We start from the raw sequence: 26509 nt of genomic DNA, 5'->3' as shown, positions 1-26509 counted from the left end.
TCATGTGAGGCACTATCTATACAGTCCCACACATTAACCCTTACAAATCCTAATACTCCAGTAACTTTGCTACTTCTCAATTCTATCCTCTAGAAATGAAATCAGTTCTTTGTTTGCTTTTCTTAAGGCCTTGTTAGCCTGTGGTGAAACTTTTAGTGATTAGTTTATTTGTACTCTGACATGTCTTTGTTCCTTTACCCCACCTAGACTTACACATTCATCCAGCTTGGTATCTTCCACTAATTTAAAGATTGTGTTTTTGATTCCTGAGCAGCAGTAGTTCCATCGGTGATCCTTGTGAAACAACACTTCCCAACCTCTGTCACGCTGAATAACCACCCTTTATTCCCACTCTCTGCATTCTGTCTTGAAGCCAGCTAGCAAACCATCTGCTGCTTGTGCCCTGAATCCACATTCTCTGACCTTATTCATTACTTCATTGTGTGGCACCTCATCAAAGGCCTTCTGAAACTCCAGATAAATCACATCTACTACATTACCATTTTCTACTCTCTGTCCCCTCTTCAAAAAATGCAATACGTTTTAGTCAAGCAAGATTTTCCATTTTGAATTCCATGCTGAATATTCATTATTAAGTTTCTCATTTCTGGATGTCTATCTAATATGGTTACATGTATGATCCTTCATTTCCTTTCTACTGTTTGGCATTCTATAATATAATGGTATTAAATCAGTTCAAGTTTATACACTAAGAATATCATAGAGACACACCGGCTGCCACCTCAAACCCAAGCCCTTTACTTCTGCACCCCTCCTCTTTTATATTCAAAAACAGGGGAAATACTAGAAATACTCACCAGGTCAGGCAGCATCTGTGGAGAGGTGAGGGTAGGGTTAACTTTATAGGTCGATTACCTTTCTTTGGGTTAGTACTTTGGAGTTAGCACACTGCCGGTATTGCTCCTGTGCCCTAATAGGATTAGATTGCTGGTCATACTATACTATACTTTGGGCAGCACGGTAGCACAATTGGCTAGCACTGTGGCTTCACAGCGCCAAAGTCCCAGGTTCGATTCCCCGCTGGGTCACTGTCTGTGCGGAGTCTGCACGTTCTCCCCGTGTTTGCGTGGGTTTCCTCCGGGTGCTCCGGTTTCCTCCCACAGTCCAAAGTTGTGCAGGTTAGATGGATTGGCCATGATAGTGACCACAAAAAAAAGGTTAGGAGGGGTTATTGGGTTAGGGGATAGGGTGGAAGTGAGGGCTTAAGTGGGTTGATGCAGACTCGATGGGCCGAATGGCCTCCTTCTGCACTGTATGTTCTATGTTCAGACATTCTGTAGCTGTCGTTGGATTAGGATCAGGTAGCTGGTGTGATCTGGATGCATCTAGTTGTGTTGCAACCAGTGTAATCAGTGTGCTGTTATTACTGGGTTCTAACAGCAGATGTTGCTGGGCTGGGATTAAACTGCTCACCTCTGGGCAGGTTTCTAGTGGCAGGCCAGGTCATTATCAAGTTGCTGGAGTTACTGTGATAGGTTCCGACTTGTTGCTCGTCCACTGGCAGGCTGTTGATGTTGCCAGACCATGATATGATTGCTGGTGTTCCTGGGCTTAGGTCAGATGGATTGTATTGTAGGATGGAGCCAGTTAATACAAGGCTGCCAGCAGCGTGCTGGTAATGCTGGCCTTAAATTAGTCTAACGTATATATTCATTCAGAGGATTGTGACATCATCACAATATATCCAGGCAACCCACAACAATAATTAATGGCAATGAGTGTGAGGTGACTCCATCCTTTGTACAGGTCACTTTCATCCCACCACAGGACCTCAGAATTTAATTTTGGACTCTCACTTCATCTTCTCCTTCCCGTCTGTTTATGACCAGAGCTCTGAATTGTCTGGCTGATTGCCATTTCCATGACTCCTGTTTCTGTCTGTCCATTCATATGTGAATTCTGACTGTTGTTTTAACCTGATCCTATCACTATTCTGTTTCCGACTGTCTTGCTGCTATCCCAGGCTTGAATCCCACTTGAATTAGCCCACAGATAACTTAAATTCCTTTGGTCCTTCTCCCTATGGCCCTTCATGGCATACAACATTATTTCCTTACCTCAGTTGCTCTGCCCTCCTTGCTCAACAGCCTTACAACCCAACATGCCTGTGGATGCTCATTTCACAAACCTCCTTTCCCTGCTTCGTTATTTTACCTTCCCCCCCCCCTCCTTTTCTGTGTACTGCTTCCCCTCCTCCCTTCCCTCTCCACCTCTCCTTCCCTCGTCTTCCCCCCACACGTACCTACACTCCTCTACATTTTTTGCCATGGTTCTCTGTTGCCTCCATACTTCTCTATCTTTCCCCTACTCCCACCTCTAACTTTGCTCCAGCTTCCCTTTGGCTTCTCCTAGCTGCTAATTCTGGAAGGTCGATAGTACCTTCTGGAACTGTTCCCGATTAAGAGAAAACACCTTCAAGCAAAAGCGATGAATGGAACAAAGTAAAAATTAAACTCCGGGAAAGGAAGTTTTACATTGCAGCAAATCAGATACTGCCTTTACGAACACTATTCATGATGCCCTATGCTGTTCTTGCTCATGTAGTGCTTTGTTTGGCCCTTGTTCCGCACTGTAACCAATCAATATTTGTTGATGCACCATTTGTCAATGTACTCTGTCGAATATTCTTTTGTCTACTATGTACGTACTGTGTACGTTCCCTTGGCCGCAGAAAATTACTTTTCATTGTACTTCGGTACATGTGACAATAAATATCAATCAATCAATCAATGTTAGTTAATTCTGTCATTGCAAATTAAATTATAACATTGTGGATAAAATTTTAACTGTCTAAATCTCAAAGGAACTTATCGATGACCATTGCTCATTAAAACACAGAACTACAAACCGCTGCATACATGTTTATATTTTAAAATAGGTTTCAGCACCAAGCTTTTGTGGAACTGAAGATTTTAGATATCCTGCAAAAGAAGGACAAAGATGGCAGTAACAATGTTATTCACATGAAAGAATATTTTTACTTCAGAAACCATCTATATATTTCCTTTGAACTTTTAGGGTAAGTTACTTTGTCACGGGGCATTCAGTCTCCAATACTGCCGATGATCTAGCTGAACAAGTACAAAAGCTAACTTACCAAATGAAACGGGCTTATACAAACACTCATTCCGTTTCTATTGTTGCAATGATGGAACGCTCTAGTTAATGCCTCAGTTGGCCAGGTTTCTATATCACTCCTATTTACTCAGCCAAGGCTTTATTTACAAATGAATTATTACTCTCAGTAAATCTCTGGTAGGCCTTAACTCTTTGAGAGTCAAACTCAGCAAGATTGAGAGTGAGGAGAAGTAAGAAAACAAATATTTGCACAGATCATGGCTAATCTGTAGAATGTTTTTAACATAAACCAATATTCAAGCAAAGTTCATGGTTCTTTTAAAAGGGAATAAGTATGTTTCTTTAAAAAGAGACACATGGGCAGAACCTGTACTGAATAGCACTGATGGGTTTTTACAGGGTTTGGATGGACAGGCACTTCAATTGGGCCTGTTCCAAACAACCCTTCTGAGCTGATTTTTAAAAAAGAAATGAAAGTAGACTTACCGTAGAAGCATTTTTTCCTCATTGGTTTGAGGTCTCAACAGGACATGCACTAGCTCCGAGCCTGGGACCTCCCACACGAAAACCAGCTCCAGACTACCAACTTTCAGCTTTTACTCAGGCAGAACAAGAGGCAGGTCTTTTAAAAATAGCCTTGGATTTACAGGTTTAACAGGCTGTCTGGGTTCCCAGGCCTTGGAGAACCTGATAATTGTATAAAGTGAGGACAGTCTCCAGGGGCAATCCTTATGGGCCAGGTGGAGCATGGGTTTTTCCTTCCGCTGCTCCCCACCCCTCCATTCAAACCCAGTCCCTTGGGATTGGATGCCCGGTGCCCCCACCCACTCAAGAATGGCATTTCAACTCCCAGGGTTGGAGATCAGACATACCTGGTCCTGCAGCCTCTTCTCCAGAGCTCTCCACCGAAATGGAAACCAAGTCCATCAGTCAGGCTGATTTCCAGTTAGGAAAAGTGACATAAGAAACTCTATGGTGTGCAGGAAAATCCAGACTTGCAAATTTCCCATGCACTCCCAGACCCACCCCCAGCGGGAATAGCTGGAAAACTCCGGCCATTGTCTCCTAAATGTCACAACTGACCTGACTCTAAATACTATCGCAGGCAAAATAATCCATACCCCCAACAATCTTTTCCATGAAAAGATTAGTTTATTATCTCCATTTATGTTTCACATGCAAATCTCAAGGCTCTGTTTCACATTTATTTATGTTGAACTGTACTGGGGGAATTTATTCCTCTTTGCACTGTTTTCAGTATAAAGTAAGCCCGATCCTGATAGAGATGACAACCCTCCCCACTTGAATTGCCGAATAAAGATGGTGACTGGAGCAGGAATGTGTCACAGTCGTTACTAATATACTAATTTATATACTCCGATAATTAGAGGCTTGTTGACAACTTTGGAATTCCCTATCGGTATGGTGTCTCTGAAATACAGGGCTGAATTTTCCCGCCTTTGCGCCAGTGGGATGTTCCGGTCCCACCAATGGCAACCCCTCTTGGCGCTTTCCCAGCGGCAGAGGGTGCAAGCCACGCAGAACGCTTTGGACATTGACAGGACTGGAAGATCCTGCCGGTACCAGCGATGAGTCAACTCGGCCACTGGAAAACACGCTGAAGGAGGGCCTGAAAATCCCACCCACAGTCTGTTGTCCAAAGGAACTCTCATTGGCATTTTAACATTCTAAAGAGAACTCATAAGGATAAAATAAAACAGGGCCACCTTGAAAATGGAGGTAAGGAGAAGTTTAGTTAAACTTATTAACCATTCTAATAAAGTAAAGTTGCCATAATCCCAGATGACCATCGGCTCCCTTTGAGAGGGAGAGCTGATTGGTGGTGATTTAACCTGATTTTCACCACATCTCAGGTGAGGGGCAAGGTTGAGAAGGCAGGACCTCCATGAATAGCTTCAGTAGCGGAATTGAACCCGTGCTGCTGGCCTTGCTGTGCATCATGGACCAGCTCTCCTGCCAACTGAGCTAAACCAGCCCCCAATCATTCTAATAGGACATTAAAACAAAAACAATGTGCATTGATGCTCAAATGTCACATACTTCTGTGTAGGTTTCATGGTTAGCCGCTAGACTTCGACATCAATAATTGGCATTTACGTACATTTTCAGTAAAATTCAGTAATTCATTTTCTCTCCACGCTCTGTCACTTTCAACATCCACACCACATTTTCTAATAAACCTGTTGAACAAATGGATTTTGCCTCTAAAAAAGTCCCTTCCAAGTAGCAGGTTAGAAGTTTTAGCAGACATTTTATATTAATTTCACTTTGCATTTTCCTGTTTGTATTATGTATTTGATGACTAATATGAACCATAGTGCATGAACAGGACATCATTCATCAGGACAGGAAAACAGTGTAGTGTTTGGCAATGATATCCCAGTCTCTATAATATAAATACAAGATAAACAGTGTTAGAGACTCCCACTGGACCTGAAACTGAGACAGTCTAATCACTTTATGACTATCACAGACCAAAGCAAAAGCAACATTATGAATCTTGCACCCAATAACATTTCTGCAATTTTCATAGTACAAATAAGACAAATATGATCCATCTGCTAAGCAACAAATCTACTACTGTGCAAACCAATTTCCTAGGGCTGGATTCTCCGTCGGCGTGATCCTCCGTTTCGCCAGCAGTGCACTCACACCCACGGATTTCCCGACGGCGTGGGGGTGCCCACTATGGGAAACCCCATGGCCAGCTGGCAGGACGGAGGATTCCTCTACCACAGGGGCCCGCTGCAGCAGAATCCCGCCCATAAAATGTAATTGTACCAAAACTGTTATAAACGAAGGACTGGATTTTCCATTTGGAAGACTACGGGCTGGATTCTACGATTTTGTGGCTAAGTGCCGACGCCGGCGTGGGAACAGTGGCGTTTTACAACACCAAAATCCATGCCGAACCCTCACCGATTCTGAGACCGGTGAGGGACTAACAGTGGGTCCAAGTAAAACCCCCGGCTCCTGCGGCAAAAACAGCTGGAGAATGGCTGGGTCCGTATCTGGGCATGTGCACGTCGGTGACCTGCAGCGATCGTGCCATACAACATGGCATCGGCTGTGCGCGGACCCAACCTGCCAGATAGTGCCCACCTGGACCCCCCCTCGCCACCCCATACCTGTACCTGTCCCCCCAGCCCCATCAGCCAGCGGCATGGCTCCCCCCCCCCCACCCCCCGGACTGTAGTGGTGCTGGTCACAGACCGCAGTCACCAAGCGAGGTTGACTAAATCTCAGAGCACAAGTGATCCGCACCATTGTGAACTCGGCCCATCGGGGGAGGGCCTTCAAGTGACGTCCTGAGGCCGTCCCAATGGCGTGCGGCGTACTCCCCGATGACGCCAATCTGGAGGGCTCGGAGCATCCGAAAACAGGCACTGACCTCAATTTCAGCATCAAAAGGGATTCTCCGCACGATCGCCAATTGCGATATTGGCATCGGGGAACGGAGAATCCCGCCCTATGTTCTCCCGCTAGAGCTGAATTGCATCAGTTTTACGATCCCCTTGTATGGCGAGGAATGCAAGGGGTTCCCAGGGAATCCCACTATCGGACCGCCATTTTGAGCGGATGGCCCAATGGTGAGGTCCCCTTGGCCCGCCACCCCTGTCCTTCTGGTACAGGGGACCTCCCCCCAGGGACCCCTGTATTAGGGTGACCCCCATCGGGACCGGTACTGGACGGACCCACCCATAGGGACCCCTGTAATAGGGAGATGCCCCCATGGACCCCTGTAATAGTGGGACCCTGCCTGAAGAAACTCCACAGACATCCCTCCACGCACAGAACCCTCCCCCCCCCCCCCCCCCCCCCCCCCCCCCACCCGGAAAAATGACCCCTGTCTGCAGGCTAGAGAGAGTCCTATAGGAGCAGCAGAAGCATTATACCAGTAATACTTACCTTGCAGCTCCACATGTCCATTCCTTAAGGAAAGCGTCTGCGCCTGTGTTTGGTTCCCACAGATTCACTATCTGCAAGCCATTCATAGCTTCTGTAGTCTGTGATTGACAGCTCGTAAAAACCATCTGCAGCTTTGATCCATTCATATCCTTTCACGCTTCAGTGGCCTCAGTGGTGAAACAACAATGTGTGTAAACATTGACCACATCAAAGAGATGCAAGTGCAGTGATATCGCACGCTTGAGTGATTGGAATGCACTTAGTGCACTGACCAGAGAATCACAGGAGGGTGGAGCATAGGGCACCGGGCCAGCTAAATAGATGCAAATGGGTCATTACAACCCGTTTGCATTTATTTACATGCTCCAGTTGGCGTGCGGCATGGAACTAGTTCACGCCATCAGCAGGGGGGTCGCAGCATCGCGTGGACGCTGACCCCGATTTTGCCCCGACACCCATTTCTCCATCCCATCAGGGAACACATTCCGGATATCCCAGGAAGGAGAATCCAGCCCAAAATGTATGAGTAGCAATGTCTCCATCGAACTAAACTGAAATCTTGCTGAACCAAGCAATAATGTAGTTATTTGTTTTAATATTACTGTGAATTAATCCATAATAGACATCAGTTGGTAGTATTTTTGCCTCTGAGTCAGAATGAATTCAAGCCGCACTCAAAGCTGTGAGCAAATAATCCGGACAGCATTGGGGGAAGGCTTTGTTTTTGGCGGTGTCAATCTGTAAAAGATATTTAAACTGACTTATCAGAATTATGTAAAATATGCAATGGAACTCTTTGAAAAAAGAGCAGTGAGTTCTCCTCAGATTCAAATTTTATCTTTGTCACCTACAGGTGGTGATTTGATGGCAACGACCAGTTGTAGAGCCTTCCAGATTGTCATTCCCTTGAATTCAAGGTGGTTGTTTTTGGGGTGGTAGGGACAGCGTTGGATGGAGGGATTCAGGGATGGAAGGGAAATTCACCCCACCAGATTCGAAGCTAAACCGCGAAGGTGGAAATTTACCCCAGCATTCTGGCCATCATAATTTATTTATATGATTCTTTGAGAGGCTTCTCAGAGATGTGATGAGGCACTGTGTAAATATGGTTGTCCTGTTGCATCGCCGTTTGTTACAGGGGGGATGTGGGAGATTCACTCCCAGAGTTTCTCAGTTGCGTTTTGCACCATTCTAGAGCACTTTATCATTACTCAGGTATCTTAAGATAAGTTACACTGGGTCTGAGCCATTTGACAAAAGGATGCTGACAAGAAGAAAAGTTTAACAGTAAATGTGAGAACGTGCACTCTGTTGCATTTGCTAACTAATATGATGTAAAAGGACCATCCCTGGAGAGCAGTGCAAGCCAAGCATTAGATTATGGGAACTCTGAATGACACACAAAGGAAAAGAACGATATAGCAGCTGTCTCAAGCCTGGTAGCACGTGCGCAGTTTGCAGTAAGATCTCCATACTTTTATCTTATCTTTCAGCGGTTACACTACTGAAATTAAATAGCAGTGCCTTGTGATTGGCTGCATGATTTATGTCACCGATTTTTGAAATATTTGACCCCTAAAGGCTATTTGAAAATGTTCCCACAGAAAATGTCATTCAACATGAGTTCAGAAATACACGTACAAACATTTTTTTGCTGGGTAGGAAATTCTTAGTGCTTGATTTGCTCAGGAGCAACTTTTGTGTTCATTACCTGAATTTTCAAATAAGCTTCATTTGTAAAACCATGCACTGCTAATTATATCCTCATTTTAATAAACAACTAAAATATACCAATCCCATGCTTATTTTATTCCTAAAATGTTTTTTAAATGACAAAATAAAAATGTCTGTTTTCCAATTATGTGTTGCCGCCCAATGGAAGTACCTATTAGGAAATCACGCATGTCCAACCCACAGTTTTACATCCGTAAAGAACTTAACATCATGGTTGTGCACAGGAAAGATTAAATGGCCAAAGTTTTCAAGGGGTAAGGCGAAACGGAGTGGTACCGGACAAGCAAAGAATGATGCGTCCACAGAAGGCGTGAATGACAGCATCCTGGATGGCTGCCATCGGAAAGCAAAGTGACGGAAATAAGAGAGAAACCAACTCGGTAAAAAAAAAATGGGGCAGTGATTACAATTTCGAATTGGTAAATTGCATCTTGAGTCCGCAAGCTGTAAAGTGTCAGATTGAAAGATGAGGTGCTGTTCTGTGAGCTTGTGTTGAGTTTCATTGGCACACAGCAGCAGGCCAAGGACTGAAATGTCAGAGTGGGAGCAAGGTGGAGAATCAGAATGACGAGAGGCTTTGGGTATCGATGGCGAAAGACATGTCAGAAACGTTAGTATGGAAGGTTGCAGCATTCGATGGAGATAGAGAAACTGGGTGAATGGAATGGAGTCCTTACAGGAAGTGGGCTGTGAGAAAGTGTATTCAAGGAAACTGTGGGACTCTGTGGACCTCTGGTGAATATTGGTCCATAGTCTATCCCAAGGATTGGAGACAAGGTCAAGGGAGGCAAAAACAGTGTCAGAGCTGGACCATGTCAAGCTGAGAGAGAGGTGGTATTTGGAAGCAAGGTTGATGACATTTTCCAGTCCAGGGCAACGACCATCAATACAGTCATCAGTATATCAGAAAAAGAGCTGAAGGTGAGGACCTGAGTAAGACTGGAAAAAAGAATGTTCCACAAATCTCACAAAAGATGTCCCCATATTCTACACAAAGATCGGCATGGCTGAAAGATTGGTTAGCTAACAGGAAATAGAATACAGATAAATGGGTCATTTTCGAGTTGTCAAACCGTAACTGGTCGAATCCCACAGAGATAAATGCCACGGCCTGAACCATTTACAGTCCATATCAATGACATGGATGAAGGTACCAAATGTATGATAGCTAAATTTACTAATGACACAAAGAGAGGTGGGGCGATACAAAAACATTTAGATAAAATTAATTGAGTCAGCAGATGGATATAATGTGGGAAAATGTGAACGTGCCCACTTTGGCAGGAGGATACAAAAGCAGCAAACTATTTAAATGGAAAGAGTCCACAGAATTTTACAGTAGAGAGGGATATGGATGCCCTGGTACTTGAATCACAAAAGATTAGTATGCAGGTTCAGCTAGTGATTAGGAAGGCAAATGGAATGTTGGCATTTATTGTAAGGGGAATCGAGAATAAAAGTAGGGAAGTGTTGCTTTTGCTGGTGCAGGTTCTCAGTTGGTACACAGCAGCAGGCCAAGGACAACCCAAAAGATGTGCAGGTTAGGTGGATTGGACACGCTAAATTGCTCCTTAATTGGGGAAAAAAAAATAATTGGGTACTCTAAATTTTTTTTTTTTTTAAATGAACAGTTCTGTTGTGTTTTACTTACAAATCTGGAGCCTGTAAGTCATTGGAGCAGTCAAGGGCCAAATATCCCACAAACTTTACACAAATTATTGGTTAATTCACTTATGTTGGGACTCCAGGGTCTGTGGGGCTAGAATTGACCACGCACTTGCCCAGGGTGTTGTAACAAGTGTTTGTGTTCTTGTGTATATCCAACAAATAGTGTTAATTGATCCTGTTTAGTGGAGGTCTTCTCAGGAACCTGACATCAAAATTTTTTATGGTTTACATTCTTCGACTATTAATATATTGAAGAACTTACCAGTATACTCAGTGTGAATTTGTTAGGTTTAAAGGGCTTCACTATAAATTTGAAGTTTAATGTGATAACTGTCTTGATAATCCTTTTGGTATACTCGTTCCAGATTTAGCTCAGTTGGTTCATGATGCAGAACGAGGCCAACAACGCGGTTTCAATTCCCGTAGCTAAGGTTATTCATGACTAGGTTATTTATTCTGGGAATATAGCAACTTTACTTATAGTACACTTGTTCCAGGTAAGATATATGCTTAAGGATCAATTTTACGCATGTTTGTTAAGAGTGGTGTTACCCACCAGTCATAAAATGAAATGAAAATCGCTTATTGTCACAAGTAGGCTTCAAATGAAGTTACTGTGAAAAGCCCCTAGTCGCCACATTCCAGCGCCTGTTCGGGAAGGCTGTTACGGGAATTGAACCGTGCTGCTGGCCTGCCTTGGCCTGCTTTCAAAGCTAGCAATTTAGCCCTGTGCTCAACAGCCCCAAGTATATTGAGATATCGCAGGTCAGCTGCTATGTGTCCACTCAATGCGTGTTCTGGCAGTGGCTTAAACTCCCCGCCAGTCTCGCACTTTCTTAAAAATGGCCTATAGTGCTGCAACCAAAAATGGACATGGAAGAGCTGAGCTAGATTATAATCAAATGATTTTGCTTAATAGTTATGGTGAGGTTAAAAATTGATAGAATTTTGAATATTCTATCCTGATAAAATGTTAGGATAAATTTTCTGAGTTCTGCCATAGGCACTAACCTGCCGGGACACATCAGAATATTGCACGTGGGCTGCCAAAGACATTCTCAATTAAGAATCATGGACAGCAGACGCACAATTTCCCAATGTGTGCTCCAGCCAGACTGACTTCCAAATGGTGGATATTCATAAAATCAAATAAAATTATCCCTTAAACTCATGGAGGATGTAGATGATAATTGGAGTCTGTTCTTTTCACAGAATGAACCTATATGAACTTATCCAGAAGAACAACTTCCAGGGTTTTACCATTTCTCTTATTTGTCGATTTGCATACACTTTACTAAAGAGTTTACAAATGCTCTTTAGGGAAAAAATAATTCACTGTGACTTGAAACCTGTAAGTAATGTAAATATGTTACAGCTTTTTATATACAATTAACGTCACCGTTGAACTGAACTGAACAATACAGTATCAACAGCATTTGTCTTGTGAAAACAGGCAGTGCATTGCTATATTACCTAATCATGGCCCCAAACTTTGATGTTCAAATACACTTCTGAAATGTGACATAGCAATCTCCTTTATTGAGGCATTCAAAATAATAGATAATTTCCCTACAGCACAAAAATCTATCAAAACATTAAACCAAAGTAAATAAAAGGAATTAGATAGCAAAACCAATGCAAGTTTCTCTCTTGGAAACACTGAGAGTGGTAGGCATCACCAATAACATTAAATAGCAATTTCACAGCTAATTCAGAACATGTGGAATTTGGGGTCAAGTAACAGACTGAATAGCAAGTTGGCTGCAAAACAGAAAACAGCGTAGGGGTTATAGGCCTTACTCAATTTGCCAAAAGGTGAGAAGTGGTATTCTACACGATGTTGGATGGAAAAAGGGCAAAAGCATGATTCACATAGTGATACTTGAACTGAGGTTCTACCTACCAGGAAGGATTGAGATCTCTCTTTTTTTAAAAAAGAGAGAGGACTGAACAGTGACCTGGAAAGGGTTTGTTTGGGTAGAATTAGAGAAGAAGTTTTCACATGCGAGCGAGACCAGAACTAGGTTATATAAGACAATCACTAATAAATTCAGAAGACAATTTGGGAGAGATTTATTTACCAGAGGGTGCTTTGACCGTAAGAACATGGAACTAAGTCTCAGTAGGAGTAGTTGAAGTGAATAGTATAAATGCATTTGAGGGGAAGCTAGATGAACACGTGAGAGAGAAAGTAATAGAAGGATACGTTGATGGGGTTAGGTAAAAAGAGGTGCAAGGAGGCTTGCGTTGAACATAAACACCAGCATAGACATGCTGGACCAAATGCTCTGTTTCTGTTCTGTAAATACTTTTGTAACTTTGTAATACACTGACAACATTGATCAGCACACTGACAGTATATAGCACTTTGTTTCCGGATGTAACTGCAGAGGCATATGTTGGCTTTTGTACATTCAATTTGTCATCAATCGCAAATTTTTGTGACAATCTTTTTTGATTATAAGATGGAATTCTGCAATAAAAGTTCTGCAGAAATGTTCTGAATTACAGAAAAATACATCAGAAATTGACTTCATCGGGTGTCACGGTGGCGCAGTTGTTAGCACTGCTGCCTCAAGGTGCCAAGGGCTCGGGTTTGATCCTGGCCCCAGTCACTGTCCGAGTGGAGTTTGTACATTCTCCCTGTGTCCACATGGGTCTCACCCCCACAACCCAAAAGATGTGTAGGGTAGGCCATTTGGCCCATTGAGTCTGCACCAACCCTCCGAAAGAACACTCTACCTAGTCCACCCCGCCCTATCCCCGTAACCCAGTAACCTAACCTGCACATCTTTGGACACTTAAGGGGCAATTTAGCATGGCCAATCCACCTAACCTGCACATCTTTCGAATGTGGGAGGAAACTGGAGCACCCAAAGGAAATCCACGCAGACACGGGGAGAATGTGCAAACAGCTTTGTGAACAATGGCTTTACCAGAAAATCTTGCACTTGTTAATATACATACTGTGCACTATCTTTAATTCATTTATATAGTATATATGTATACATATCTGTGCTGGGCTGCCATCTAGTGGCAATAAAATAAGTATGGATGTTATTTGACTGGTGATATTATGGGATAGACCTTCCAGTGACATGCAGAAGCTTTGCACAAACATCTGACAACCGACTCCACCAGATTTTCCAGAGTTGGTGCTAGTTACAAAATAAATCAAATTCCAAGTCAGAACTCAATCCCATGCTGGGAGTTTGCTCAATCAGGGCAGAACTTCCAATGTTTCTGAAGCTTTTAAAGGGATTCCAATAGCCACCTAACAGAGAGGTTTATTTCTGACAGTGTTATCAGAGCCTGGAAATATTCCCAAAAGGAATAATAATACCTCACTTCTCAGCACAGCTACTGAACTAACTGCTTCAAGAAATGCTCTGTTCAACACTCCAGGGTGCCCACCTCCCTGGAAGACAACAATGAAAGGTATGTGAAAGGAGGGAACAGAATGAGTAAATGTGGTAGCAAACATTCAGAGGAATTGGGGAAAGCTTTTTAGCCTCTGAAATTCTGACAAGTTATTGCTAACCATCATTTCTGTACACCAAGTAATTGGCCAAAGTATGCATGTCACCAAATGTTACATGTTGAGTAAAATGGACAGATCTGCAGTTCATTCATAGATTTTCTTTGTGAATCCCGGTACTCAACCGTAATATACAGTTGTCTTCCCCTCTAGATTTTTGCTTTGTATATCAAACATTCCCCTCCTTTCAGCAGGGGTTGAAGAAACCACAATTTTAGTTTCCCACTGCCCAGTCTTCATGATTATTGAAACCTCACCTTCCCACCCATTCAATCTTAGATGTACAGACAGGAGAAGACACATTTAATATCTGTCACAAAACATTTTAATATGGAAACATTGAATCACAGAACCATAGAATTTACAGTGCAAAAGGAGGCCATTCGCCCCATCGAGTCTGCACCGGCCTTGGAAAGAGCACCCTGCATAAGCCCAATCTCCACCCTATCCCCACACCTCCACCCTATCCCCGTATCCCCACCTAACCTTTCTTGGACACGAAGGGCAATTTAGCGTGGCCAATCCACTTAACCCTGCACATCTTTGGACTGTGGGAAGAAACCAGAGCACCCGGAGGGAACCCATGCAGACACAGGGAGAATGTGCAGACTCCGCACAGAGAGTGACCCAAGCCGGGATTCGAACCTGGAGCCCTGGAGCTGTGCTAACCACTGTGCTACCGTGCTTCTACCAAAGTACCAAATATGCATAGATTATTTAACTTCTAACTAATTCCATGCTGATTGCATGACAATTATGTTGGACATGTGGGGCTGGATTCTCCGCTGCCTGACACCGGCAGAGAGATTTGTGATCCGGCGAAGAATGTTGTGTCGAGCAAAAAACTGGATTGCCGCCCGGTGCCAATCCCATTGCGGTGCTCCGGTACCCCACTGGCAGCGGCATCAAGGTTTGCAGCCCACGCCGACGGCCCCAAGCAAATCCATGATTTGCATCGATTTGACTACGAATAACAGGCTGGACACTGGATACTCCACCCCTCTCAGGCGAGAGTCACGCGGTCATAAATTGGTGCAAGTATTTACGAGCGGGGCCTGGGTGCCATCGTTGTTGAGGGGATCAAGAAGGTAAGAAAATTGTCAAAACATTTCGGCCTTGCGGGGGGGGGGCGTGTCTGCCTGGACGTCAGGGAGCAGCAGGATATGACTTGGTGGCAAGTGCCACCTACCTTCCTGGCCATCTCGCTCCTTCAACGTTTCTCCCGACAGCACATCAGAAGTAGAGGCAGCCTGCTGTGAAACTCCCCTCTATCCTGTAGTGCCCTTGGAGGCCATCATTTAGAGGGCCTGGACCTAAATAGGCCCATCTGATGACGTGTCACCCTGTTCTGCCCACTGACCATGAGATGTGCCAATGTCAAGTGGGGGGGGGGGATTCGGAAAGCCCCCCCATTGCCAGCTTTGGTGTACCAATGTCTTTTGTCGTCTTTATCTTTTGTGGATGTTTGTACATGGATTGACGATTTTTCTATTTTTTTTACTTCTCTGGGAGTCTGCCAGCGTGGTTTGATCCCATCTTCGTCGCCAGTTTAGTTGTGGTATTTTTAACGGATAGGCTTGCAGACCACAAAGGTACAAACAAACAAAAGCTTTATTGGAAAGGTGTTTTCTCACAGGCTGCTAGAACAGACTGACTGTTAGCCCGCCCAAACTGCCGCTGATATCATCAGTACATCACTGAACATACACAATTCTATGATAAAAATTCTATGATCGCGTAATTGCACTCTCTTTTTTATAAATTTAGAGTACCCAGTTCATTTTTTCCAATTAAGGGGCAATTTAGCATGGCCAATCCACCTACCCTGCATATCTTTGGGTTGTGGGGGCGAAACTCACGCAAACACGGGGAGAATGTGCAAACTCCACACAGATAGTGACCCAGAGCTGGGATCAAACCTGGGACCTCGGTGCCGTGAGGCAGCAATGCTAACCACTGCGCCACTCTGCTGCCCTACATGACTAGGACAGCAGATACATGGGAACACCATCACCCGGAGGTTTCCCTCTAAGTCACTCGCCACCCTGACTTGGAAATATGTTGTGTTCCTGTTGTTGGGTCAAAATCCTGGAACTCCCACCCTAATAGCACAATGGTGTACCTACACCACATGAACGGCAGCGGTTCAAGAATGCTGCTCACCACCACCTTCTCAAGGGCAATTAGAGATGGGCAACACATGCTGGCCTAGCCAGTGAAGCCAACATCCCGGAAAAATTAATAAAAGATGAATGAACATACATATTAGGACATATGGGGGGAGATGTTGATGTACATGTAATGTCACTGGACTAGTAACCCAGAGGCTCTGGCTAATGCTATGGGGGCACAGGTTCAAATCCCACCATGGCAGCTGGAGGAATTTACAATCAATTGGGTGACACAGTGGTTAGCATTGCTGCTTCACAGCTCCGGGACCCGGATTCAATTCCGGCCTCGGGTGACTGTCTGTTGCACTTTCCAGATCTCCCCATGAGCGGAACCTATGTGGGTGGCACGGATGCACAGTGGTTAGCACAGCTCCATGGTCCTAGATTCGAATCCCGGCTTGGGTCACTGACTGTGCAGAGTCTGCACGTTCGCCCGGTGTCTGCGTAGATTTCCTCCGGGTGCTCCTGTTTCCTCCCACAGTCCAAAGAAGTGCAGGTTAGGTGGATTGACCATGCTAAATTGCCCCTTAATGTCCAAAAGATTAGGTGGGGTTACTGGGATAGGGTGAGGACGTCGGATTAAGTAAGGGTGCTCTTTCCAAGGGCCGGTGCAGACTTGATGGGCCGAATGGCCTCCTTCTGCACTATAAATTCTATATTTCTATGAATATCTCTGGAATTGAAAGCTAGTCTCAGTAATGGTGACCATGAAGCTATCATCGAGGGAAGGAAATCTGCTGTTCTTACCTGGTCTGCCCTACGTGTGACTTCAGATCCACACCAATGTGGTTAATTCTTAAAGGGCCTTAAGTCATTCAGTTTGGGAGCAATTAGTGATGGGCAACAAATACTGGCCTTGCTAGCAACACCCGCATCCCGTGAAAGAATACATTAAACCTTTTAGAACGTATGTTGCTGTATTCTTGACCATAAGAATATTTAATTATGTAATATAACTATTTGTTTATTCTTTTTGTTAGGAGAACATTTTACTTTGCCCCAAAGGCCAAGGATTAATCAAAGTAATTGATTTTGGATCAAGCTGCTTTGACAATCAAAAAAGTTTGTACAGATAAAATATTTTTCATTTTATGCATTTTTTGTTGTACTTTCAAAAGTAAACAGTGTCTGTCTCCTTGGTGTGCATGGACCAGCATCATTTAGGAGTCATTTGGTAGCCTGTGGGTTTCTGTTTTTAGAAGTCCTTACTCAAATGATTTAAATTTACATTAAGTATTGTTCCTGACTTTTCCATTGTGTTATTACTGTAAACTAAGGTGCTAGTTTCAACATCACACAATGTGAGAAGAAAACAATAGAAATGGTCATCAGAGAGAGACACATATTCCGCTGGAGAAAGGGTTAAACAAGAGGAGGTTTTACTTTATTGTTGTGCACCTGAAAAGCCGTGAGAAAATGTGAGGGCAGTTGTAAACTTAAGGGCAAGCAGCAAATTTTATCTCTGTTCTTCCTTCCTCATGTTGAAGCACAATCCACATTCAGGCTCACTCGAGCCTTTCTACCTAAACAAAAGTACAAGAAGCTCTTGCAGTTGTAGGCCGAAGAGGTCTGCATGAGGCCTATTGATCATTCTAGGAGTTGCAGTTCAATACAAATGAAGTAGGTCAGCCTACTCCAGGACCACTGCAAACCTGCTATTCTGTGGTTATCTGGCATTTGTACCAGTCTTCATGTCTGCCCATCCCCTGGTTGGCCAAATGTAAGAACATATTTAGCAGGAGTAGGAGTGTGCCATTTGGCCCTTTCGTCCTGCTCCTCCATTCAATATGATCCTCGCTGATCTCATTGTGGCTTCAACTCGACTTTCCTGCCTTACCCTATAACCCTTGAAACCCTTGTAGACTAAAGATCTGTCAAAGTCAGCTTTGAATATACTCAATGGCCCAGCCTCTACTGCTCCCTGGGGTAGAGAATTCCAAAGAGGTATGATCTTCTGAGAGAAGAAATTCCTCCACATCTCCATCCTAAATGAGAGACCCTTGATTCTGAAACTGCACCCCTAGTTCCAGATTTCCCCATGAGCGGAACCTATGTGGGGATAGCACAGTGGTTAGCACAGCTCCAGGGTCCCAGGTTCGAATCCCGGCTTGGGTCACTGCCTATGCGGAGTCTGCACGTTCTCCCCGTGTCTGCGTGGATTTCCTCCGGGTGCTCCGGTTTCCTCCCACAGTCCAAAGATGTGCAGGTTAGGTGGATTGGCCATGCTAAATTGCCCTTAGTGTCCAAAAAGGTTAGGTCAGGTTACTGGGATAGGGTGGAAGTGTGGGCATAAGTAGGGTGCTCTTTCCAAGGGACGGTGCAGACTCGATGGGCCGAACGGCCTCCTTCAGCACTGTAAATTCTATGATTCTATGATTTTATCTTCTCAGCAATTACTCTGTCAAGCCCCCTTGGAATCTTATATGTTTCAATAAGATCTCTCATTCCTCTACTCGCCAGTGAGCATGGGCTCAACCAGTTCAACCTTTTCTTACAAGACAACCCCTTGCTTCATCCCAGGAATCCATCTAGTCAATCTTCTCTGAACTGTCTCCATACAAGTCTATCACCCCTTCAATAAGGAGACCAAAACTGCACACTGTACTCTATGTGTGGTCTCACCGATGCCCTGTAGAATTGTAACAAGACTTCCCTATTTTTAAGCTCCATCTGCATTGCAATAAAGGCCAACCTTCTGTTCACATTCTTTATTATTTTCTGTACCTGCAAGCTAACATTTGTGATTCATGTAAGAGGACACCCAGATCCCTCTGTACTGCAAATGAGCATTTAGAGAGGGAAACTCAGGGTGATGGCTGGGAATACTTCCTCCAGCCTCATTGTTGCAAATTTGCTGGCCTTCCAGCTACTATAGGCTCAGGCCCTCTTACACCCACTCACAGAGCTCTAGAAAATTCTTGTGCAGTACATTGCAGGCATGATGAGCTGAACATTTCCAACCCCATGGAGGTGAGGGGAAGGCGAGAACCAGGAAAATATGGAGAAGCCACGTCAGCATGTCTCCTGCTGCATTAGCGCACCCTTGTGGGTCATTGCTGGAATGGGTTGGGAATCGAGTCAGCTGCCCATTTCACAAGAGGAAGGCAGCTAATTGGGGGAATTAAGACCTGATTTAGAGGCCATTTTACGATGGTGTTGGTATTTACCCGCCATCAGGGTGGCTCCTCACAGACTGCGAAGGCTGTCAGCTCATTGGAGGCAGTCGCCCAGTGGCAGGCTGGGTAGCCATCAGAGCCAAGGCCGCCGTGTCCCAGTGATGGGGCCGCAGGGATCAAAGGCCTCAACTGTAAGCATCGCTAATCCTTCAGAGTTCCCCCTCCACCTTGATGGCCCTATTGGCTTAAGGCTCCTTTATTTGATGACTTTGCTGCCGGTAAATGAGGCTGTCTCCATTGTTGATGCCTGTCTGTCTGCTTGGCAGAACCCACCACTTCCAGTGAGGCTGCCAGCTGCAGACCATCTAATAGGGCATCCAGCGTGGGAGCCCCCCTACACTCCTGCCATTAGGGCTCCAATGACCACAGCAAAATTTAGCCTGCTGAGGCTACATCCCATTTCACTCATCTCCTTGCCTGGAAAATGCTCATTTCTCCAGGCAAAAGGGAACTAATATTTCAAAGGGAAATACATCTTGCATAAAATGTTTGGGGTGGGTGCTGGGGTTTGTAAGGTTTCAGGAGGGGATGTGGCAGCAGGTAAGGAGACTGTGGGAAGGCACATTTATAACCTACCCGTCTACTGTCCCTGGAACCAAGGGATTCCTCCCCATGCTTCCAGATTCCTGGATGCCTCGCAAACTCTGCCAGACACTGAGATCCCATTCATACCTTGCCTGTCCTGACCCCCTTTTCCTTGTTCTCCCAGTTCCCAGGTCACCCTCAATGCTCAGAAGGTTATAATTGTTTTTGATCTTACAAAATCCCTGAGCTAATTTCCATGAATAATGCCAAGGGAGACCAGTTAATATTTTATTGATTAAAACCGAAGTTATCAGACATTTGTTGCTAGCTGTAAAGAGATAGGATTGGTGTAAAGAAATAGAATTGGTTGCACCTGCAGGCGTGTTCCTTCTTTATTACTCACTTATGTTATTTTAATGTTTAATATCTGTTACGTTTGTATAACAGTTTATACATACATCCAGAGCAGATTCTACCGCTCACCTGAAGTAATTCTTGGTCACCAGTATGGATTAGCAATCGACATGTGGAGCTTTGGCTGCATCTTAGCTGAACTCTACACTGGCTACCCGCTCTTCCCTGGGGAAAATGAAGTGGAACAGTTAGCTTGTATCATGGAGGTATGAATAAATTAGGAGGCTATTTATTTCATGGCATATTTCTTTTTGGATTATCTCTTACTGGGTTTGTTTCTTTCTTAAGGTACTCGGGACTCCACCATCAGAAATCATTCAAACTTCGCAAAGAAAACGTTTGTTTTTTGGTAAGAGCTGAAACTGAATTGAGAAAGAGTTTCACTTTTAAATTCAAGTCCAATAATGGTGCTAAATAGTTCAAAATAGTTTTGAAATACTTGGACAACAATTTGTTGTTAGCAACTTATTGACATTTATTTATAAGGTGGGAAAGTGGAGTTGAGGATGATCGTATCAGATCAGTCATGACCTCATTGAATGGCGGTGCAGACTCGATGGGCTGAATGGCCTGCTTCTGCTCCTATGTCTTATGGTCCTATGGGTTTGTGTGCAAATAACAGTAATCTACAAATAAGAAACAATAAATGCTGAGAATAATCTTTAAAAGTTTAAAAACAGATAAAGGTAATATAACTAATCAGGGAATAGAAGGTTATGAAAATAACAATAACAATGGATGGTAACAATTTGTTCAAAAAAATCAAGCAGGCGTAATAAAAAAAGCGTATCAAATTGCCAACAAAACAACGTACAGTGCATCAGTAACAGAGCAAGATAATTGAAGACAGTAATTAGAAATGAGGAAACAAATACAACAGGGATAACAAAAATATGGCTGCAGACAAGAATTAACAGTTAGAATGCAGGCTCTTATGTATTTAGAAAAAATAGGGAATGAACACGAGGTGGTGGGGCAACATGGTTAACTATCAGAATATTGGCAATAGCAAGAAAGGGTGTAACTAATGAGAAAAAAGGATCAGTATCCATTGGATTCGGATGAAGGTTAGGATGGAGTTGGTGACATTATTGGAGGTAAACCACATATCACCAAATTGTGGACAACAGAGGAAGATACAAATGAAGGCAAATCTGTTAAATTATTAAAACAATACAGCTATAACCATGAGGGTTTTCAACTCCAGTTTGCAGCACTCACCAGCTTTCTATTAAAGATAACCATTTCAACATGACAGAAGTCAATTGTATTACAATGGCTGAAAATGTATTAAGTTACATCGGCTGTTTCCAGCAGACTCAACTGTTCAAAATGCTCCTTGCAACTTGCTAAAGTGAAGTTACCGAAATCACTTTATCCTCTATGCTTATCATTTTGAAAAAAAAAAATATTTATTCAAATTTTTCAACAAATTTTCAACAAACCCCCCCAACAAGAAGAAAGAAACAAGAACCCAACCATGAGAAATTATACATTGGATTTCCTCCATAGACAATAACCCCCCATATAACATTTAAGAACACAAATAGGGGGAAAAAAACACCTTCACCCAAACGCCACCCCATAAGAACCCCCCCCGCCCTTGGGCTGCTGCTGCTGACCTCCTCCTAACACTCCGCGAGATAGTCTAGGAACGGTTGCCACCGCCTGAGGAACCCTTGCACAGATCCTCGCAAGGCAAACTTCATCCTCTCCAGCTTGATGAACCCTGCCATGTTATTGATCCAAGCTTCCTCACTAGGGGGCTTCGCATCTTTCCATACTAGCAAAATCCTCCGCCGGGCTACCAGGGACGTAAAGGCCAGAATACCGGCCTCTTTCGCCTCCTGCACTCCTGGCTCGTCCGATACCCCAAATAATGCTAATTCCCAGCTCGGCTTGACCCGGGCGTTCACCACCTTGAACATAGTCCTCGCAAAACCCCTCCAAAACCCATCCAGTGCCGGGCACGACCAGAACATATGTACGTGATTTGCCGGGCTCCGTGAGCACCTCCCACATCTGTCCTCCACCCCAAAGGACCTACTCAACCTCGCCCCTGTCATATGCGCTCTGTGAGTAACTTTGAACTGTATTAGGCTGAGCATGGCACAAGAGGAGGAAGAATTAACCGCACTCAGGGCATCAGCCCACAGACCCTCATCTATCTCCTCCCCAAGCTCCTCCTCCCACTTGCCCTTTAACTCCTCCACCGAGGCCTCCTCCTCTTCCTTCAGCTCCTGGTAAATCGCCGAAACCTTGTCCTCTTCAACCCATACACCCGAAATCACCCTGTCCTGAATCCCACGTGCCGGAAGCAGCGGGAATTCCCTCACCTGCCGCGTCACAAACGCCCTCACTTGCATGTACCTGAAAGTATTTCCCGGGGGTAGCCCAAACTTCTCCTGCAGCGCCCCTAGGCTCGCAAACGTCCCATTGATGAACAGGTCCCCCATTCTTCTAATCCCTGCCGAATGCCAGCTCCGAAACCCCCCATCCATCCTTCCCGGGACAAACCGATGATTCTCCCGAATCGGGGACCAAACCGAGGCTCCCACCTCACCCCTGTGTCGCCTCCACTGCCCCCAGATCTTCAGCGTCGCCGCCACGACCGGACTCGTGGTGTACCTTGTCGGCGAAAGCGGCAGCGGGCCGTCACCAGCGCCCTCAGGCTTGTGCCCACACAGGACGCCATCTCTAGCCTCTTCCACGCCACCCCCTCTCCCTCCATTACCCACTTACGGATCATCGCCACATTGGCTGCCCAATAATAGCTACACAAATTCGGCAGCGCCAGCCCCCCCCTGTCCCTGCTATGCTCCAGAAACACTCTCTTCACCCTCGGGGTCTTATTCGCCCACACAAATCCCATGATGCTCCTGCTTACCTGTTTGAAAAAGGCCTTGGGGATCAAAATGGGAAGGCACTGGAACACAAAGAGAAACCTCGGGAGGACCGTCATTTTGACCGACTGCACCCTACCCACTAGTGAGAGTGGCAGCATATCTCATCTTTTAAAATCCTCCTCCATCTGCTCCACCAACCGCGTCAAAGTGAGCTTGTGCAGGGCCCCCCAACTCCTAGCTAGTTGGATCCCTAGGTACCGAAAGTCCTTTCCGCCCTCTTCAGCGGTAGCTCGTCTATCCCCCTTCCCTGGTTCCCTGAATGCACCACTTCCCTACGTTGAGTTTATACCCCGAAAAGTCCCCAAACTCCCTAAGGATCCCCATGGCCTCTGCCATCCCCTCCACCGAGGGCATCATAATCACATTGAGGAGCCTCCGCACATTTGTACTTAGCTGCCTACCCTTCACAAATCCCGTCTGGTCCTCCTGAATCACCCCCGGGACACAGTCCTCAATTCTCGTAGCCAGCACCTTCGCCAGCAACTTAGCATCAACACTGAGGAGCGAGATCGGTCTATACGACCCACATTGCAATGGATTCTTGTCCCGCTTCAAGATCAAAGAAATCAGCGCCCTGGACATTGTCGGGGGCAAGGTCCCCCCCCTCCCTCGCCTTATTAAAAGTCCTCAGTAGCAACGGGCCCAGCAGGTCCACATATTTCCTGTAGAATTCAACCGAGAACACATCTGGCCCCGGGGCCTTCCCCGCCTGCATGCTCCCCAATCCTTTAACCAGACCAATCGGCGCCCCCAAACCAGCCACCTCCTCCTCCTCCACCCTCGGGAACCTCAGCTGATCTAGGAATCATCGCATCCCCTCCTCCCCCGCTGGGGGCTCAGACCTGTACAGATCCCCATAGAAGTCCCTAAATACGACTTCCAGTGACGGCGGGCGGGAGGCGGCCGCAAAATGGAGGGCTCTCGTTCGGGAACGGCATTTTCGGGGTTTTAAGCCCGGTCCCAGGGTCCGCGGAGGCGGTAGATGCAGGGAGAAGGCATGGAGGAGGCACAGTGAAGACACAGGAGGAAAAAAAGAACAAAGAAAAATGTTGAGGGTGAGCAAGAAAACGGCCGGAAAGAAAACAGCTGGAGGTCCATCGGGGAGTGGAAAGGTCACCGCGGGGTCACCAGGAAAAATGGAGGCTGGAGCACCAGGGAAGGCCTCGTTCGGGAACGGCATTTTCGGGGTTTTAAGCCCAGTCCCATGGTCCGCGGAGGCGGCAGATGCAGGGAGAAGGCACAGAGGAGGCACAGTGAAAACACAGGAGGAAAAAAAGAACAAAGAAAAATGTTGAGGGTGAGCAAGAAAACGGCCTGAAAGAAAACAGCTGGAGGTCCGTCGGGGAGTGGAAAGGTCACCGCGGGGTCACCAGGAAAAATGGAGGCTGGAGCACCAGGGAAGGCCGCACTGCTTACGGCTGAAGAAATAACTAAGGTGATGGCTGCGGAATTTGAAAAGCAGTTGGCGCAGATTGTGACATGCATGGAGTCGGTGAGGAAGGAGATGAGGGAGATTTTGAGTGTGCTGGTGGAGGAGGCGGTTCCCCGGTGAGGACGGAGGTGGTGGAGGTGCGAGAGCAAGGGGAGGTGCTGAAGGAAGTGGGGGAGACGTTATTGCAGCACCGTGATCAACTTGCCTCGATGGGGAAAGAGATGCGGAAGGTGATGGATACTAACAAGGATCTGCGAGGAAAAATGGAAGACCTGGAAAACAGATCCAGGCGACAGAATTTGAGGATTGTGGGGCTGCCCGAAGGAGTTGAAGGACCGAAGCCGACTGAGTATTTTGCCGTGATGCTGGCAAACCTATTGGGGGAGGGGGAGGATCCCTCCCGATATGAACTGGATCGGGCTCATCGGTCGTGGAGGCCTGTACCAAAGGCGAGTGAGCCGCCAAGGGCAGTGACTCTGTGCTTCCGTAGGTACAGGGTGAAGGAGAAGGTCCTGAGCTGGGCCAAGCAAAAGCGGGTGGTGCAGTGGGCTGGAGCTGGTATACGTGTATACCAGGACTTTACGGTGGAGCTGGCAATGAGGCGGGCTGCCTTTAGCCGGGTGAAGAGGGCACTGTACATTAGCAAGGTGCGGTGCGGCATTGTATATCCAGCGAAGCTGAGGGTGACTTACAAGCTCAGGGACTTTTATTTTGGAATGGCGGAAACAGCAAAGGAGTTTGTGAAGGCAGAAGGACTGTGGCAGAACTGACAAATTGAGGAATGGCCATGTGCCGATGTAACCTCATGATTGTATTTTCTTCTTTTTTGTATCACAGCGCGCGGGTGTAGAGATTAAAGGAGCCAATGTGGTATATATTTGGACAAGGGAAGGGACGGGGCTTTCACTCGAAATGAGAGTTCTTTGGGGTGTAGGTGGATATGCGGGGTTTGTGTGCTAAAAGGGGATCTTTGGGCTTTCCTAGGGCCGGGGAAGTGGGAAAGGGACCCGGGCGGGGGCCTCCACTCTGGCCGGTTTAAGCCGGCCAGTGAACGGGAGTGAGGTGGGGGGAGGGGCTGCGGCCATCGGAGCCTGGCAGAACAGGGTCCGAGTGGTCTAGCCGGGGTGGAAAGTTGGGGGGAAGGAACCGAGGTTGGGAGGAGGAGTTTTACAAGAGGCAGTGGACGGGGAGGAGCTGGGAGGGGGGGGACCGGGGGGGGGGGGGGGGGGGGCGGGGGGGGGGGGGGGGGGGGGGGGGGGGGGGGGGGGGGGGGGGGGGGGGGGGGGGGGGGCGGCGGGGGGGGGGGGGGGGGGGGGGGGGGGGCGGGGGGGGGGGGGGGGGCGGGGGGGCGGGGGGGGGGGGGGGGCGGGGCGGGGGGGGGGAGGGGGGGGAGGGGGGTGGGGGGGGGGAGCTGCGTAAGATTAAGGGTGACTACGGGTAATCCCTGATTCCATTTTGTCATTTGTTTATGTAGAGGTTTGGGGGTTGGTGGGTAGATGGGATCGTTGTTATTATGGGGACTGACATATCTTGCGGATTATTGTTTATTGTTGATGGATGTAAATGTGGGAGAAAATGTGAAAAAGGAGGATAATAAAAATTTAAAAAAAATTTTTTAAACAAGTCCCTAAATACCTCATTTATTCTCACCGCACTCCGCACCATATTCCCAACTCTATCCTTAACTCCACCAATCTCCCTCGCTGCCTCCCTCTTACGAAGCTGATGTGCCAGCATCCGACTCGCCTTCTCCCCATACTCATACGCCGCCCCCTGTGCTTTCCTCCACTGTGTCTCTGCTTTCCCCGTGGTCAACAGGTCGAATTCCGTCTGGAGATTCCGTCGCTCCCAGAGTAGCCCCTCCTCGGGGGCCTCTGCATACCTCCTGTCCACCCTTAAAATCTCCCCCACCAACC

At 46.1% G+C, this 26509-nt stretch overlaps 1 protein-coding gene across 2 annotated transcripts in view; it reads left to right on the top strand.

Annotated features, from left to right (window-relative positions):
* The window catches only part of dyrk4 (dual-specificity tyrosine-(Y)-phosphorylation regulated kinase 4), a 125166-nt gene that overhangs the window by 70914 nt on the left and 27743 nt on the right, over window positions 1-26509 (top strand). For both annotated transcript variants that reach the window (XM_072471499.1, XM_072471498.1), the window contains 5 exons: window positions 2900-3040; window positions 11644-11782; window positions 17121-17202; window positions 20289-20461; window positions 20544-20604. In XM_072471499.1, the coding sequence (XP_072327600.1) occupies window positions 2900-3040; window positions 11644-11782; window positions 17121-17202; window positions 20289-20461; window positions 20544-20604 (596 nt within the window). The remainder of the gene's footprint in view (window positions 1-2899; window positions 3041-11643; window positions 11783-17120; window positions 17203-20288; window positions 20462-20543; window positions 20605-26509) is intronic.

The sequence above is a fragment of the Scyliorhinus torazame genome, chromosome 13, assembly GCF_047496885.1.
Source record: "Scyliorhinus torazame isolate Kashiwa2021f chromosome 13, sScyTor2.1, whole genome shotgun sequence".
Lineage (NCBI taxonomy): Eukaryota > Metazoa > Chordata > Chondrichthyes > Carcharhiniformes > Scyliorhinidae > Scyliorhinus > Scyliorhinus torazame.
The sequence above is the reverse complement of the archived record's forward strand: the minus strand, read 5'-3'. Positions and strand labels throughout refer to the sequence as shown.